Here is a 13,730-nt window from a genome sequence, read left to right as displayed (position 1 = left end):
TCTACCTTGCAAAGAATAATATCATACATGTGAGTTTTTGTGTTAAAACTTCATGACAAAATAAGATAGATGATAGTAAGAATATACATCTCCTAGAAGTATCTAGGTCCATAACTCTTTCTCAAAATATCCCAAAAGTTTTTGGGGTGATGCCGTGTTGACCGCCACATATCTCATTAATAGAATGTCAAGCAAAGTTCTTGAATTCAAAGCCCTTCTTGATATTATGATAGAAATTACCTTCATGTCAATCTTCTCATCCTACAAAAAATATTATAACTTTATGTATGTTAATTTCTTTTAAAACCAATCTTATTGCCCAAATATGATATTCAGGGGGAAAGTTTGAGTGAATATCAAACTTGGGACACTACTCTGTATACCCACACAAATCTATTCATCACAATCTATTCCACCTCCTATACTACTTAGGATACTCACGCTTTTTATTTCTTTCTAACTATTCTGCCTCCCAAGTTCCACTAGTTGAACATCCAACTTGAGATTGACAATGAGAAACTTCTTGTGTACTAGGAGGAAAAAATCCACTGAACATGATAAAGACAATATGCAACCACATGATTGTTTACAACCAAACTTGAATTCACCCATTACTGAAGTTCGAAGGGAGGTGGAATCTGGTGGAGAAGACATGAAAAGTTGCACAAATTATCTTATCCAGTAGTATGTTGCATATGAGAAGTTATCAACTTTTAAAGCATTTGTATCTATACTTTGATAGTGTGCAGATACTCAAGTCGGTTTATGAAGCACTTCAAAATCCATAATGAAAAAAAGTTGAAGAGGAGATCTAAACTCTTGACCTTTACTAAGCTTCCTTCAGTTAAAAGACTTGTTAGATGCAAAAGGGTGTTCAATGTCAAGTAGAAAGCAAAGGAGAGCATCAAAAGGTTCAAGGTTAGGTTGGTGGCCAAAGGTTTCGCTCGGTTTTATGGGATAGACTTTCAAGAGGCCTTTGTTCCAGTGACTAAATTAAACACTGTAAGAAAATTTTTTTTTTCTTGATAGCGAACAAAGACTTGGAACTACTTCAACTTGATATCAAGAATGTATTTGTGAATGAAAAAATTGAGGAAGAATTGTATATGAAAATCCCACTATGACTGGAAAATGACTCAAACAAACATCGGGCTTGTAAACTAAGAAATTCTCTTTATGACATCAAACAATCTCCAAGGGCTTGATTTGACAAGTTTGCGAAGACTATGAAATCTAATGGTTACATTCAATACCAGATGGATTATACATTTTTCAAAAAGCACACAGAGGGTAAGAATGTTATTCTCATTGTCTATTTAGATGACATGATCTCGATAGGTGATGATGAAAAGGAGATTTGAAAGATTAAGGGGTTCTTGCCACTGAGTTTGAAATTAAGTATCTAGAAGCGATGGGATACTTACTGGGCATGATAGCGGCCAGGTCAAAAATGGTTAATGTGATATCCAAAAGAAAGTATATCATCGACCTACTAAGTGATAAGAATGTCGGGGTACAAACATGCTGAGACTCCTATGGATCTCAACAAAAAGTTACATTCAGGGGGAAAAAGACACGAATGGAAAAGTGTAGATACCAGAGATTGATAGGTAAGCTTATTTATCTATAACTAGACTTGATATTAGTTACTCTATCGACATTGTGAGTTAACATATGAATAGTCCTAATAAAGAATATTTGGAGATGTTTTACATAATATTGAGGCTTCTTAAGAACACCTTGACAGAGAGTTATTGTTTAAGAAATCAGACATCAAGGAGGTAGAGGTTTATACTGATGCTAGTTGGCCAGGAAAACCCACAGACTGAAGATCCGCTTTTGGGTATTATTCGTATGTTTGGGGAAACCTTGTTACTTGGAGAAGCAAGATACAAGTAGTGGTCTCTAGAAACAGTACAAAATCTAAGTATCAGACATAAGCTTTTGGGAATTTGTAAAGGAATGTGGATCCAAAGGTTTTGAGCTGGGTACTCCACTGTCAATTCCATAAAGATGTTTTGTGATAGCCAAATTGTAATTAGTATTGCATAGAATCCTGATTGAGATTGATAGATATTTTACCTCTAAAATGGTCAATGGAGGTTTTATTTATTTAATCTACATTCTAACTTATCTTCGAATCGTTGATGTCTTCACTAATTCTCTACCTCCAGGCAGCTATACTTATTTGAATTTCATGTTGGGTTTTTACAATATCTATGACTTGGTATGAAGGGGAGTGTAGAATTGTGAGTTCCCTGTTTTATTTTTATTTTCTTTTATTCCATTCTTATTATGTCATATTTCTTTCTTTTTTGAGTTATTTTTCTTTGAAAAGTTGCAATTGTTGTAATTAATGATGCCCTAGCTAAGGAGGAGAGTTGTAATTTGATCTTTGAAAAATAAGAGGATACGATTTTCTCCACCTTTTTACATTTTTTGACCTGGCGGATTGTCAGATGGATCAAGGTCTATTAGTCTCAGATGTAGAGTAAATTACTTAATATTATATATTATGTTTTAAGAAATGGCATGGAGTTGAGGTCCCACTACATGATGTCAAAATTTTGTTCAGTGGTGCAACCAAGGGGTAACTGACTAGCTACCCTAATATTTAGAGTAGATTGCTTAATATTATATACTATGTTGATAATTGTCGCTCAACTTAAATTTATAATTATAATTTAATATCAATCATATTTAAGATTAATTATCAATGGAGTTTTAATGTAAAAGCAATAATTGATGATTTTGATGTATTGAAGAAATGACGGTTAGATGAAAATATTTTTTTCTGAAATTTTTCTTTATAGGTTGTTCTCAGTTATTTGTATTTTTTTGTTGAGTAAAGTGTCAAAAATAGTAATTATAATGGTTCATTTTAGTCTCAGGTAAATAAAAATTCTAAATTAGCCCCCGCAATGTTTTAACGAGAGCTGAAATAGTCCACATTGGGGATTCATTCAACCCATACTAAAAAAACTTGGGGACTAGATTGACACTTATAAACTCTGGGACCATGATGCTTTTCTCATTCTTAGTCTCTTCATGTTAGCTCTTTAACTTCTAATTGAGGTTTATTTTAGAAAACTTTTGGTTTCATCAGAGCTTTTTTTCAAAGCCTAATTCCTCCACTAATTTTGGCATTTAATAATTAGCAGAAAAAATATAGTATTGCTCGTCAGAGGAAAGAATCTCGGAAGTGCAAGCTTTCGGTTATTTGTCAATCTTTTCAAAGTGAAAACAATGACTTCGAGCTCATCCTAACGTAAAATAAGATGCTTCTTCTGGACCATGAATGAATCATTTAGTTTTTAGCGCGTTAAGGCCTTCAAAGCAATCCAAATGATATAACTAGTCTTATTTTATGGGAAAATCATTTCTCAGGAACTACTGTGCTGTTTTCTTTTTTATCTATGAGCTGTGCCTGTTTTTGTATTAATGTAGCCACCTTAATTAAAAAACATCTGAAAATAACGCTTCCTGATATTCTTGTCAATGGTCAGGAATATGTGGTACAAAACCGAGATGAAGACAAGGATCCTCCAGAGCTTGATCCCGGTGATCTTATGGAGTTGAGAATTATGGGACTATATTGAAATGAAGTTTTTCCGGCTCTCCTTGGTAAGTTTAGCTTTTTTTTTTTGGGGGGGGAATTTACATACATAGCACCTACATAGCACCCAATTCTTATGCATTTACTTAACCCACACCCAAACTTTGATTTTTACATGCTAAGCACCTTTTCGCATATATGTAAAAGTGGAAATAGTGTAATCCACCTTTTTATACATAGGTTAGGGTGCGTATCATGTAAAAATTAAAGTTTGGGTGTGAGATAAGTAAATTCCTTTTTTTTTCTTTTTTTCATATGTCTGTTTATATGGATCCCTTTCAGATGAATCTGTTTAGGTTTGATAATTAAGTTGTGTTAATTTTTCAATCATAATATACTTTGATTGGACTGATTGGAATGCAAGTTATCTGCCCAATTTTCATGTTTCTCCAATTTAGTCCCATCGCTTCAATGAGCTAGTTGGTTTATGGTGGAAAAGCTGAAAACTTTGGATCACTAGCATAACCAACTTGCTTTTGTCTCATCTTTTGTGCACGGTCACTTCAAAAAAAAAGTAAGGAAGATTTACGCACTACCCGTTCAATTCCGATGCATTTACATATCCGTCACTCAATTTTTACATGCATGCTGCCTTACTCATGCACTTTTTATAAAAGTTAAAATGGTGGTATTTTTTATGTGCTATGAAAGATTTCGTTGGTGTAAATGTAGAAAGTAAAGTTTAGATGCTAGATGTGCGAACACATGGCAATTTGTTGTTATGTATGTAAATGCGCCAAACAATAATTAAAAAAAAAAAATAATACCAGTGATTGCCAGGCTTGCATTGTCAAGTGCAGTGAACCACTGATTGCCTTCCTAAATTAATTCACTTCCATATCTACTAATGTTACTTTCATTTTCAATGGTGACATTTAATCAATAAACAATGGGATTTATATTTTTGAAACATTTTGAATTTAAAAAAAAAGAATTTTTTTCAAAGAAAAACTGGCTGGCTGATGTGGTACATTTATTTATAAGGTTTTTCTTATGTTAGAGATTATATTTAATCAAACCATTTATAAGAACCTTAAAGTTTATCTATAATTCATGCTTTATTATTATAAATTATAGAGAATTACTGACAGGAGGTTTTTTCATTTCAGACCTTAACTTTTGGTGATTTACTGCGCATCTAATTACATGGTTGCAAAAGATTTCAGGAGCTAGTCAGCAAGTTGCTGGAAATCTACAAGATTGTGAAGATTGAAATGTGAAGAGTAGCTGCGGTTGAAGAAAAAATAGAGGAATTTTTTTTTTTTTTGATATTTTTGAATTTTTTTATAGCAATGATGCTTTTTATTCTTTGGGGAAGAATAATTATTTTAGATTATCGCACTCTACCAGATGTAAATTTTTTTTTTATAAACTTTACATTTAAAAAAGGGGTCTTACGGAGGTTGTTAAAATTGCAATTTACAGTTTCAATTTGTAGTTATGATCTGAGTTGGCGTGTAGCATGCGTATTTTTTTCTTGATCGGCATTAAACTGCTGCTCAGTTCACAACTAAAAAAAAAAACCATTGCTTGTTAAGTTGCTTGAGTGAAGTTGAGCAATTAAGCTCCATTTTTTTTTTTTTTTTTTTGGGTTAAATTGGTCTTGATTTCACTGTAAACTGACAAATTGCTTTCTAGTTAATATAAATGCTTTCGTAATGATAAAAGTTGATATGTATATGTATACCTCGGTTTGTTGTTTGGCATTCATGGAATATGACCCCTCAGGTCGGAAGTTTGAATCCCCTCTATCACAATTGACCTTAAAGTGGTGGTATTTGAATTGTTAGACCCATTAAGGGTGATTGCAGGCTTGTATGATAACTTATGGCCATTCCTTTTAAATAATATATATATATATATATATATATATATATAGAGAGAGAGAGAGAGAGAGAGAGAGAGAGATTCCACACAAATGTTATGCCATAATTTTAAAAGGTTCGTGATAATGATATTTTTTATATGATATCAATAATTTGAGTTTTCTGTATGCAAATATGAAAGTTTATGTAGGCAAATAATTAAATCCGTCACTAAACAGCCCCCTAGAGAAAAAGAGGCAGCTTACAAGCTAATAAACTGGCTAATAAAATGTTTTCGAGTCAACCAAGATATAAAAGTCTGATCTCAAGCTGTTACAGAGAGCAGCAGTTAAAGCATTTTCCGTGAAAGAAGCATGTTTTCAATAATAGAATTGCAGATTGAACAATACTGTAACAACAGATACTGTACATGTAACTAAGTACAAGATTTAACTGAGAAATATATTTATAAAAAAAAAATTCAGAAAAAGGGCCCCACACCTCACTGAGATTCTGTCTCTTATTCGAAAGATGTTATTGCTTGGCCATTAGTCCTCATCGGATTGAGCTTCAGGTCCGCCTGCAGTTTTGGTCAATATCTTCGTTGAATGATGTTTAGGCATCACACCTATATGATGAAAAATAATTAAAATTTTCAAAGTTGAATGTATGCGTATTATAACCTTATCTCAAACAATATATTATAGTAAGATTTACATACCATACCTTAAGCTCTTGTGTATTTACATATCTAACACCTAAGCTTCAATTTTTACACATACGACATGCAAAGCAAGCTCTAGAAAAGTATGCAAGCTTTCTCCCTCCATCCCTCCTTCGTTCAAATGATGTAAGAAATGGCGAACTGAACAACCACACATAAATAAAATGGAGCTCTATTCAGCTCCATTCAGTAAACTTTCCAGTAGAACATGAACTTATCGAGCCACTGAATATGAATAATAAACATTATTAAAGGCCATAAAGTATGTTAAGAATGTTCTGATCTGCGAGTTCATTTGAATGAAAAAAAAAAAAGTGATATTTACATAATTTCCTCTACAGATTTAGAAAACATAACACTTATATTTTCGGACACCCTACTCAGAAACAAACTACATTGGATGCTTCTCTCTCTCTCTCTCACTCACACACAAGTAGTCAGAAACAAGCCTCTTTTAATCCTCTCTCCCTCCCTCCCTCCTCCTTTCTCTCACAAAAAAGTGATCTTTACATAATTTCCTCTAAGATTTAGAAAACATAACATTTCTATTTTTGGACACCCTACTCAGAAACAAACTACACTGGATGCTCCTCTCTCTCTCTCTCTCACTCACACAAAAGTAAACAGAAACAAGCCTCTTGTAATGCTCCCTCCCTCCCTCCCTCTTTTCTCTCTCACAAAAGATTGTGAGGAACAAACCTCTGAAACTAACTGTCAAATGGTATTTTGCTAAGATAAAGCAGAGCTTAAAAATATTTGGAATTTTGGCCTTTAATTGTTGGCGATTTGGACTTTAATTGTTTTAAAATATTTGGAATTTTGGACTTTTTAAAATAAAATAAAACATCCCTCGTCTAAATTTTAAAATAAATTGTAATGTATAGTTTTCAAAAATTTAGGTTTTACGGTTTAAATGTCGAGGATCTGGGTTTTTTAAATATTTAAGCTCTTTAGGTTTTAAAAAAATTTTAAATTATGGCTTTTAAAACATACAATTTCACGGCTTAAAAATATTAAAAGTCCGACTTAAAATTTGAGCTCAGAAGACTTAAAAATATTTTGAATTTGAGTTATTCAAACTTAGGCATCAAGGTGCGAAGCATGATTCAAATATGAAGTATTCTTAAATTTTGAAATTAAAAATCGCCAACAAATTTGCAATTTGTGCTAGCAAACAAAAGGCGATCATTTTAAAACTTCAAATCAAACAAAAGGCGATCATTTTAAAACTTCAAATGAATTTATGTAAATGCAAAAACATCTTTGGAAATATTTCAAATTTTGAGTACTTGCAAGGTATATAAATTTCAGGAATACTTTCTAAAGCAAATATGGAATGCAATATTTGGAGATCCATGAAAGTATTTTAGAACTTGCATGAGTTAAAATTTGATTACTCCAAATAAATCACTATGCATGATTTCAAATTGCTGCACATGTTTCTTTATGAAATGAATTGTCTCTCAAATACATATTTTAAATTAGCATCCAAGTCACTCAAATGATGCAAAATCTTTGAAAGTATGCTAACATATAAAGTCAAATGCCAGTATGTGCTTCAACCAACATATTAGATGCTCAAATATAGGGTTCGAGAATGTTCCGTGGGCTAATCAGGCCGCCTCATCTATGGGACATAGTTGTAAGTCCCACTTGACTAATCCGAGCATCCTCCCCGTAAAGACTACAATTGAGAAGTCTAATAAGCACAAATAAATGTTCAAATACTAAATATAAAAATTTACAAATCCAAATCACCTAGTCGGATCCTAAGGATAGGAATCGAAAGGACTTCTACTTTGAAAAGCTTAAACTAACAAAAGTAAATGTCACCCTTCAAATATAAAAACACTAAAATGTTTGAATCACCAATGATAGTTGTGTTGATATAAGATTTCAACCGTACGGGGTCAATCTTTTAAATCAAAATTTTTAAGTAGTCAACTAAAATACTCAAGTTAAAAGAAATCACTAAAAGCTAAAAAGCAAATTATATCCACCTTCTGCAATAGTTTGTCAAGGTGAAAACTTATGATTGACTTCAATTCACAAAGAGCAAACATCATATCAAATGTATCAATATATTCACAATCAAAACAACTGCACGCCAGTAAGGACATGACCGAGTCCTCTATCTATGTGGTTGTGCCGCCAAATGAAACCACAAAATAGCGGTTACAACTAGAGCCCTCTGACCAAGTGGTTGTCACTAAAGGGCACCATTATATTATCGTTATGGCTTCCCAATATTTTTCTACCCTTTGAATTGTGAATCATAAAGATGCAATTGATTGATATAAAGTCTTCTGTTAGCTAAGGTCAACTAAAATTTGTCTGTTTAGACAAATATTCACTTCAGATCTACAAAGAAATCTTGAACGATGCAACTCATGACTGTTGACAAGAATTCTTTTATCAGGTTGTGCGACTATCTTCTCTTACTAAGTAAATCAGGGACCATAACGACCAGAGATGATAGAAAAATGTGATCTTGATCGGGTTTCGTCTTCATTCCCCCACTATCGGCTTCAAGCTTCAAGTGATAAATTTTGCAATTTAAATCATATGCCTGTTGTTATTATATGTTCAATTTTCTATTTTTAATGACTAGCCTTAATCAAAATTACTCTCCTGTTATCGGAATGAGTAATTAATCATAGGGGCTTGTGCTTATGGGAAACCTCGAACCTCAAATCAAAAAATCCTCGCAAAATGAGGATGAAATCTCTGGATAATGTCTTATCTACAATCAAATTAGTCTTCTGAAAATTTAACCCTCCGAAATTCTCTCCAAATAAAATAAAAAATAAATGCAAAGAGTTTTCTCGGGAAAGCGGTCGTGAATTTTCAGACCCCACATGTTATGCTTGAGAGCCTACTTATAGGTTTTCAGTCAATCGGAAATCTAGATGAGTATTATATCCATATCATTTCCATGATGTATTTATTTTCCTGTTATAAAGAAGGTTGTTAAATGAAAATCAGCTAAAAACACCCCGGCAAGATTGGAAGGAAAACATGATAAATAAAACATTGTAATTTCTGAGAAGTAAAGGTTGAGAAGTAAAACATTAAGACTACAAACAGTCCTTTCCAGCACATCCATCTTCCCAAAAATCAGCAGCAGGTTAAACATGCTTTAAACCTTCCGAAAAACAAGATGTAAAGCTAATTATATTTTGGATAAAAACACCATCTCATAGTTAGACAAGCTATTCCACGCTTCATGTGCTCATGAAATTGTAGAATGGTGAAACTTCCAGGTGGGAATTTCCCAATTTCAATTCCTACACGAAGAACTACTTATCAAAAGAAAAGAAGCCACTTAAGTGGTAACGACAGCTCAATCTAAATATACTTCAGTTTCAATCTAGTTAAACACGTGTGTAAATTTGTATCGGTAAGGCATTTGAATTATTGATGGAGAGTACTATCGCCTCAACTCAAAGGTAATTGGGTAACTATGCTGAAGATTTTGAAATTTACTCATTGCATAAATAAGTTCAAACACTTAAGTGGGAATGACAGATCAATCAAAATATAAAGAAAACAAAAAATCATTATGAGAATCAAACCAAATATACAAAACAGCTAAGAACTTAAAATTTCAAATTGATGATAAAAAGGAAAAAAGTTTGTTCCCATGTTTAAAAGGGATGTGAGGTGCCCACCTTACAATTTTCTGGCATCAGTAAGGGTTAGGTTTTTTTTTTTTTTTTTTTTGGTTTGGGCGTTTGGCCTGGGAGATTATTAGGTTTGGGCCGTATGCCCTGAGAGACTATATGCCTCAAACATGCATAAGTTAAACATATCAAATTAACATTTACTTAAAAATATACACTCTAAAGTTAAATATAAAAGCGATTAAAGTTTAGAATGGTTTTGAGATTGCTGCTTTTAAGTTTTTTAGTTTTTAATTATTTTTCTTTTAATTTTTTAACCAAATTTATATATTTTTTTTAATTTTCTATTATCTACTTCTTTTTTTCTTTTTAACATATTTTTTCCATGTTTCTTAATTTAACTTTTTAGTTTTCTTTTCAATAGTTTTTTTTTCATTTTTTTTAATTATGTTTATTATATTTTCATCTTTTTTTCCCTTTCATTATCATTAGTTTTCTTTTGTCTTCTTTTATGATTTTGGCTTTTAATTTTCTTTTGAACTATTCGTTGCTAGCGTATGCCATGTTTATGAATCTTCTTTAACTATATATATTTTTTTAGTTTGAGATTTATATCTTACCTTGATAAAATAAATGCCTCAATTCTTGATTTCGCCTTTTCAAACCTTGGTTTGTTCACAATGTACCCATATCGCTGATGAAAAGTTGGCAACAAAATTAAAGATAGGTTCTATTTAGTAAGTTGCCAAAAAAACAAACAATATCATCAGGTATACCATTCAGACAAGTGTGCGAGTGAAATTTAAAATAGGAGTCAACTGTGTGAAACTTCACATAAACAAAAAAACTAAAGATATTAAACAAAATATCTGATTTTGTTTCAAAGTAAAATTGATATTTTTATTCACCGTTTCGCTCATACACTTTATAAATTAGCTGCAAAACACGAATGAGATGGTTTGCCAGACATGGACTGCATGGTGAACAAAACTAATGAAAAAAATAAATGAGAATTGAATGTATTTATTAGCAATAGTTTTGGCAGACAAAAACTAGAAAAATGTTGATGAAAAGTAAATGTAGCAATTTTATAACAAATCAAAAACAAGAAAGTGAATTTACATAAGTCAAAGCAAATCATGAAGAGTATGATTTACATCAAAAAGTTTATGTTTAATATGAATACTTTAATGTTTATTCTTTAAAGCATTCTGATACCCTGTTCGCTTTGAAGTGAATTTCATTACACTCTAGAGTGCACTTTTTAAATTGTAGCATCAATGATCTTCTTACATTATGACAACATAATCCATGCAACATAGCCGGCCTAATAGTAATTTGGTAAATTTATCTTTCAAGTCTCTCTAATATCCCATTATTGTATAATGCTGCTGAAATATAAATTTTTTAATTATAACCACATAATCTAAACTCTAAAAGATATATCTCCACTATGCAATATTATAGATCCAAGATATTTTAAACAATAGCACTTAGTCATCATTTTATTTTCTTCGAATAATACTAACAGATAATTATTGATAATACAATCACTTAAATTCTACATAATAGATTCAATCCTAGTTCAAATAATCTCAAGTGCATTATCTTCTATAAATATTCTCCATTGTTATAACTTTCCAATCAAATCAACAAATATCAATCCAGCTAGAAATATGTTATGATATATTTCTATTAAAATTGTAAACACTTTGTCACTTCACTACAACTTTCAATTCTAATCAGTGTTATATCATTAAAATCCTTAACAACACAATATATTTTTCACACTTTTCCCTTTGATGGACACCAAATCAATCTTCATCGTACTAGATCATATATTTTCTTCAAATCAACAAAAAATCAAATAAAAATAATTTCGAAACACTACTTAATTCTACATCAATCAATAAATTAATAAAGTGGAATGAAGAATCTGAAAAACCTCGCCACAAGCAACCAAATGACAACTCGACAACGGGTCAAAACTGATTATCACCGCATGAACTAACCTCCATTCGATATCTTCTATGCTACATCATAAACCTAAAACCAATCAAACTATCAGCGAAAGTCTCCTGTATCTTACCATCCACGAAGTACGATAACGACGGCCACCCTCGACGGGAGCTGTGAGAAAGCACCTCCTCCTTCGTCAGCGACTCCTCCAATCTACCAAAAATCCCCGGAACAAAGCCTTGACTTCGAGATCTCGGCGGTATCCAGTAAGAAGAGCCCGGAGCGAAGGGTAGCCATATGGGAGCAGATTTATGGACGAAGAATACCTCGATGGCCTCTTCCAGCCTACGCGTGGTTGGTATCTCTACATCTACGTTGGAGGCATCTGTTCCCTGGCTTAGATCGATCTCTATCAGTTGGCCGGCCTTCGGCTGGTCCGAGTGGCGGCGGATACCGACGCGGCGAGACGAAGGTGAGTAAGCGATGCTGCGGAGGAGGTGGCCGAAGGCCGAGCGGTCACAGGGCACTGATCGGGTATTGCGAAGTAGGGCTTGGGATAAAGGTCGAGCCATATCGAGAGGGAGATGGAGAGAATGGAGAGTAGAGAGAGAGTAAAGGGTTTTATAGTTGGAGCCGTCGACGAAATAGAGTGGAAGGTTGGAGAAGCTGACCGTAGAAGTAAAATATATGAAGATAAATGATACCCCTTATTTATTTACAAATTTAATATTTATATTTAAAAAATTTTGATTTCATAACCTTATTCATTCGAGAATATGCCTATATAGCTTGTAAGGAGATTCAATATTTCAGAAGGAAGAAATAATATCAAAGAAGGGTCCACCGAAAGGAAATCAAGAGGCTCCACTTATCTAACCAGATGCAACCATCCGAGCCGAGAGCAAATGCTAACCGAGCTAGAAGGATAAAAAGAATGATTTGGTTTAGGTTGATCGAGCCCGGTCAAACAAATCAAACATGAGTAAGGACTTTGATTTATCATCATCATTAATTGTCCCACAGATGCCTTTGAGGTATACCTCAATATGGACCAAGAATTAGAAATGCAATGGAGCTTCACAATCTTCCCTTAGATTCTCGTTGTTGAAAAGTGAACTAATTGTCGATTTACAGTGATTCACTCTATGCCCGATAGCTTAGCATTGCTCGATCAGCAAGAATCTCTCATCAGAAATCTAGAGTTGGAAGTTATTAGATAAGTCAACAAGCAAAGTTCAGCCGATCGATTAGCTAGTAGACCCGAAGCCAAACCAACAAACTCGACATAGCCGACCGAGCCAAAGTCTAACAAGCACAACTATATAAAATACCTAAAATATCCTTAACGACCCCATAAAGGACAAAAATGTAACATCACATATTGTATCATTTCTCTCTCATATTATGAGAAATGACTAGTAAATAAAATGTTTTGTTGCTCATTCTTTCTCTATTTTTTTCAATTTTTATGCTCTCATCATCAGGGTGTGATTCATGAACAAATGAATTCAAAAGTAATGATGATACTATTTTCAATGTAATGTTAAAATTTTGAATGATATGCGTATAAATATGAAAATTTAAGCATTTTTCGCTCTGTGTTGACCTGATTTTTTTTTAATTTAAAATTAATTATATATAAGCTTTTCTTAATATAAATTAGTTTTTTTTTCTTTTATAAGATACTTTTATCAGAAGATGTCTTCTAATTTGATGAATATATCAACACATTAAAACTGATCTTATATTCGGATAATTCTTTTTATGATAAATTTAAATAATTCATTTTCATTGGGATGTTAGGAAATGCGACCTCTTGCATACCCAAGTGATTTTTGTGAAATACTAAATCATGTCATGGTCAAACTAATGAGAATTTGATAAAAATGAAAAATATGGGCTGGAATTTGATTTGAGTGAAATTTGAAAAATGGATGAAGAAACATAATAATGAAAAAAACTGTCAAACAAAACACTATGGAAGAGAAAAGAGATGAATAATG

General features: G+C 32.6%; 2 protein-coding genes across 4 annotated transcripts in view; one reads left to right on the top strand and one right to left on the bottom strand.

Moving 5' to 3' along the window:
- Nucleotides 1–5,111, top strand: part of LOC110023353 (E3 ubiquitin-protein ligase MARCH1) — a 33,098-nt gene extending 27,987 nt beyond the window's left edge. For 2 of the 3 annotated variants that reach the window (XM_020722728.1, XM_020722730.1), the window contains exons 7-8: nt 3,507–3,624; nt 4,726–5,111. In XM_020722728.1, the coding sequence (XP_020578387.1) occupies nt 3,507–3,599 (93 nt within the window). In that variant the 3' untranslated portion in view covers nt 3,600–3,624; nt 4,726–5,111. The remainder of the gene's footprint in view (nt 1–3,506; nt 3,625–4,725) is intronic. The other variant, XM_020722729.1, reaches the window with a different exon arrangement.
- A 500-nt stretch (nt 5,112–5,611) lies between these two features.
- LOC110023549 lies at nt 5,612–12,397 on the bottom strand. The gene is made up of 2 exons (XM_020723025.1): nt 11,858–12,397; nt 5,612–6,049 (listed from the first exon to the last, which is right to left on the bottom strand). The coding sequence occupies exons 1-2, from the start codon at nt 12,297–12,299 to the stop codon at nt 5,970–5,972; spliced, it is 522 nt and encodes a 173-aa protein (XP_020578684.1). The 5' UTR covers nt 12,300–12,397; the 3' UTR covers nt 5,612–5,969.
- Between the last annotated feature and the right edge of the window lie 1,333 nt (nt 12,398–13,730).

This window comes from Phalaenopsis equestris, unplaced genomic scaffold (assembly GCF_001263595.1).
Source record: "Phalaenopsis equestris unplaced genomic scaffold, ASM126359v1 Scaffold000224, whole genome shotgun sequence".
NCBI lineage: Eukaryota > Viridiplantae > Streptophyta > Magnoliopsida > Asparagales > Orchidaceae > Phalaenopsis > Phalaenopsis equestris.
This window is presented reverse-complemented; position numbering and strand designations above follow the sequence as displayed.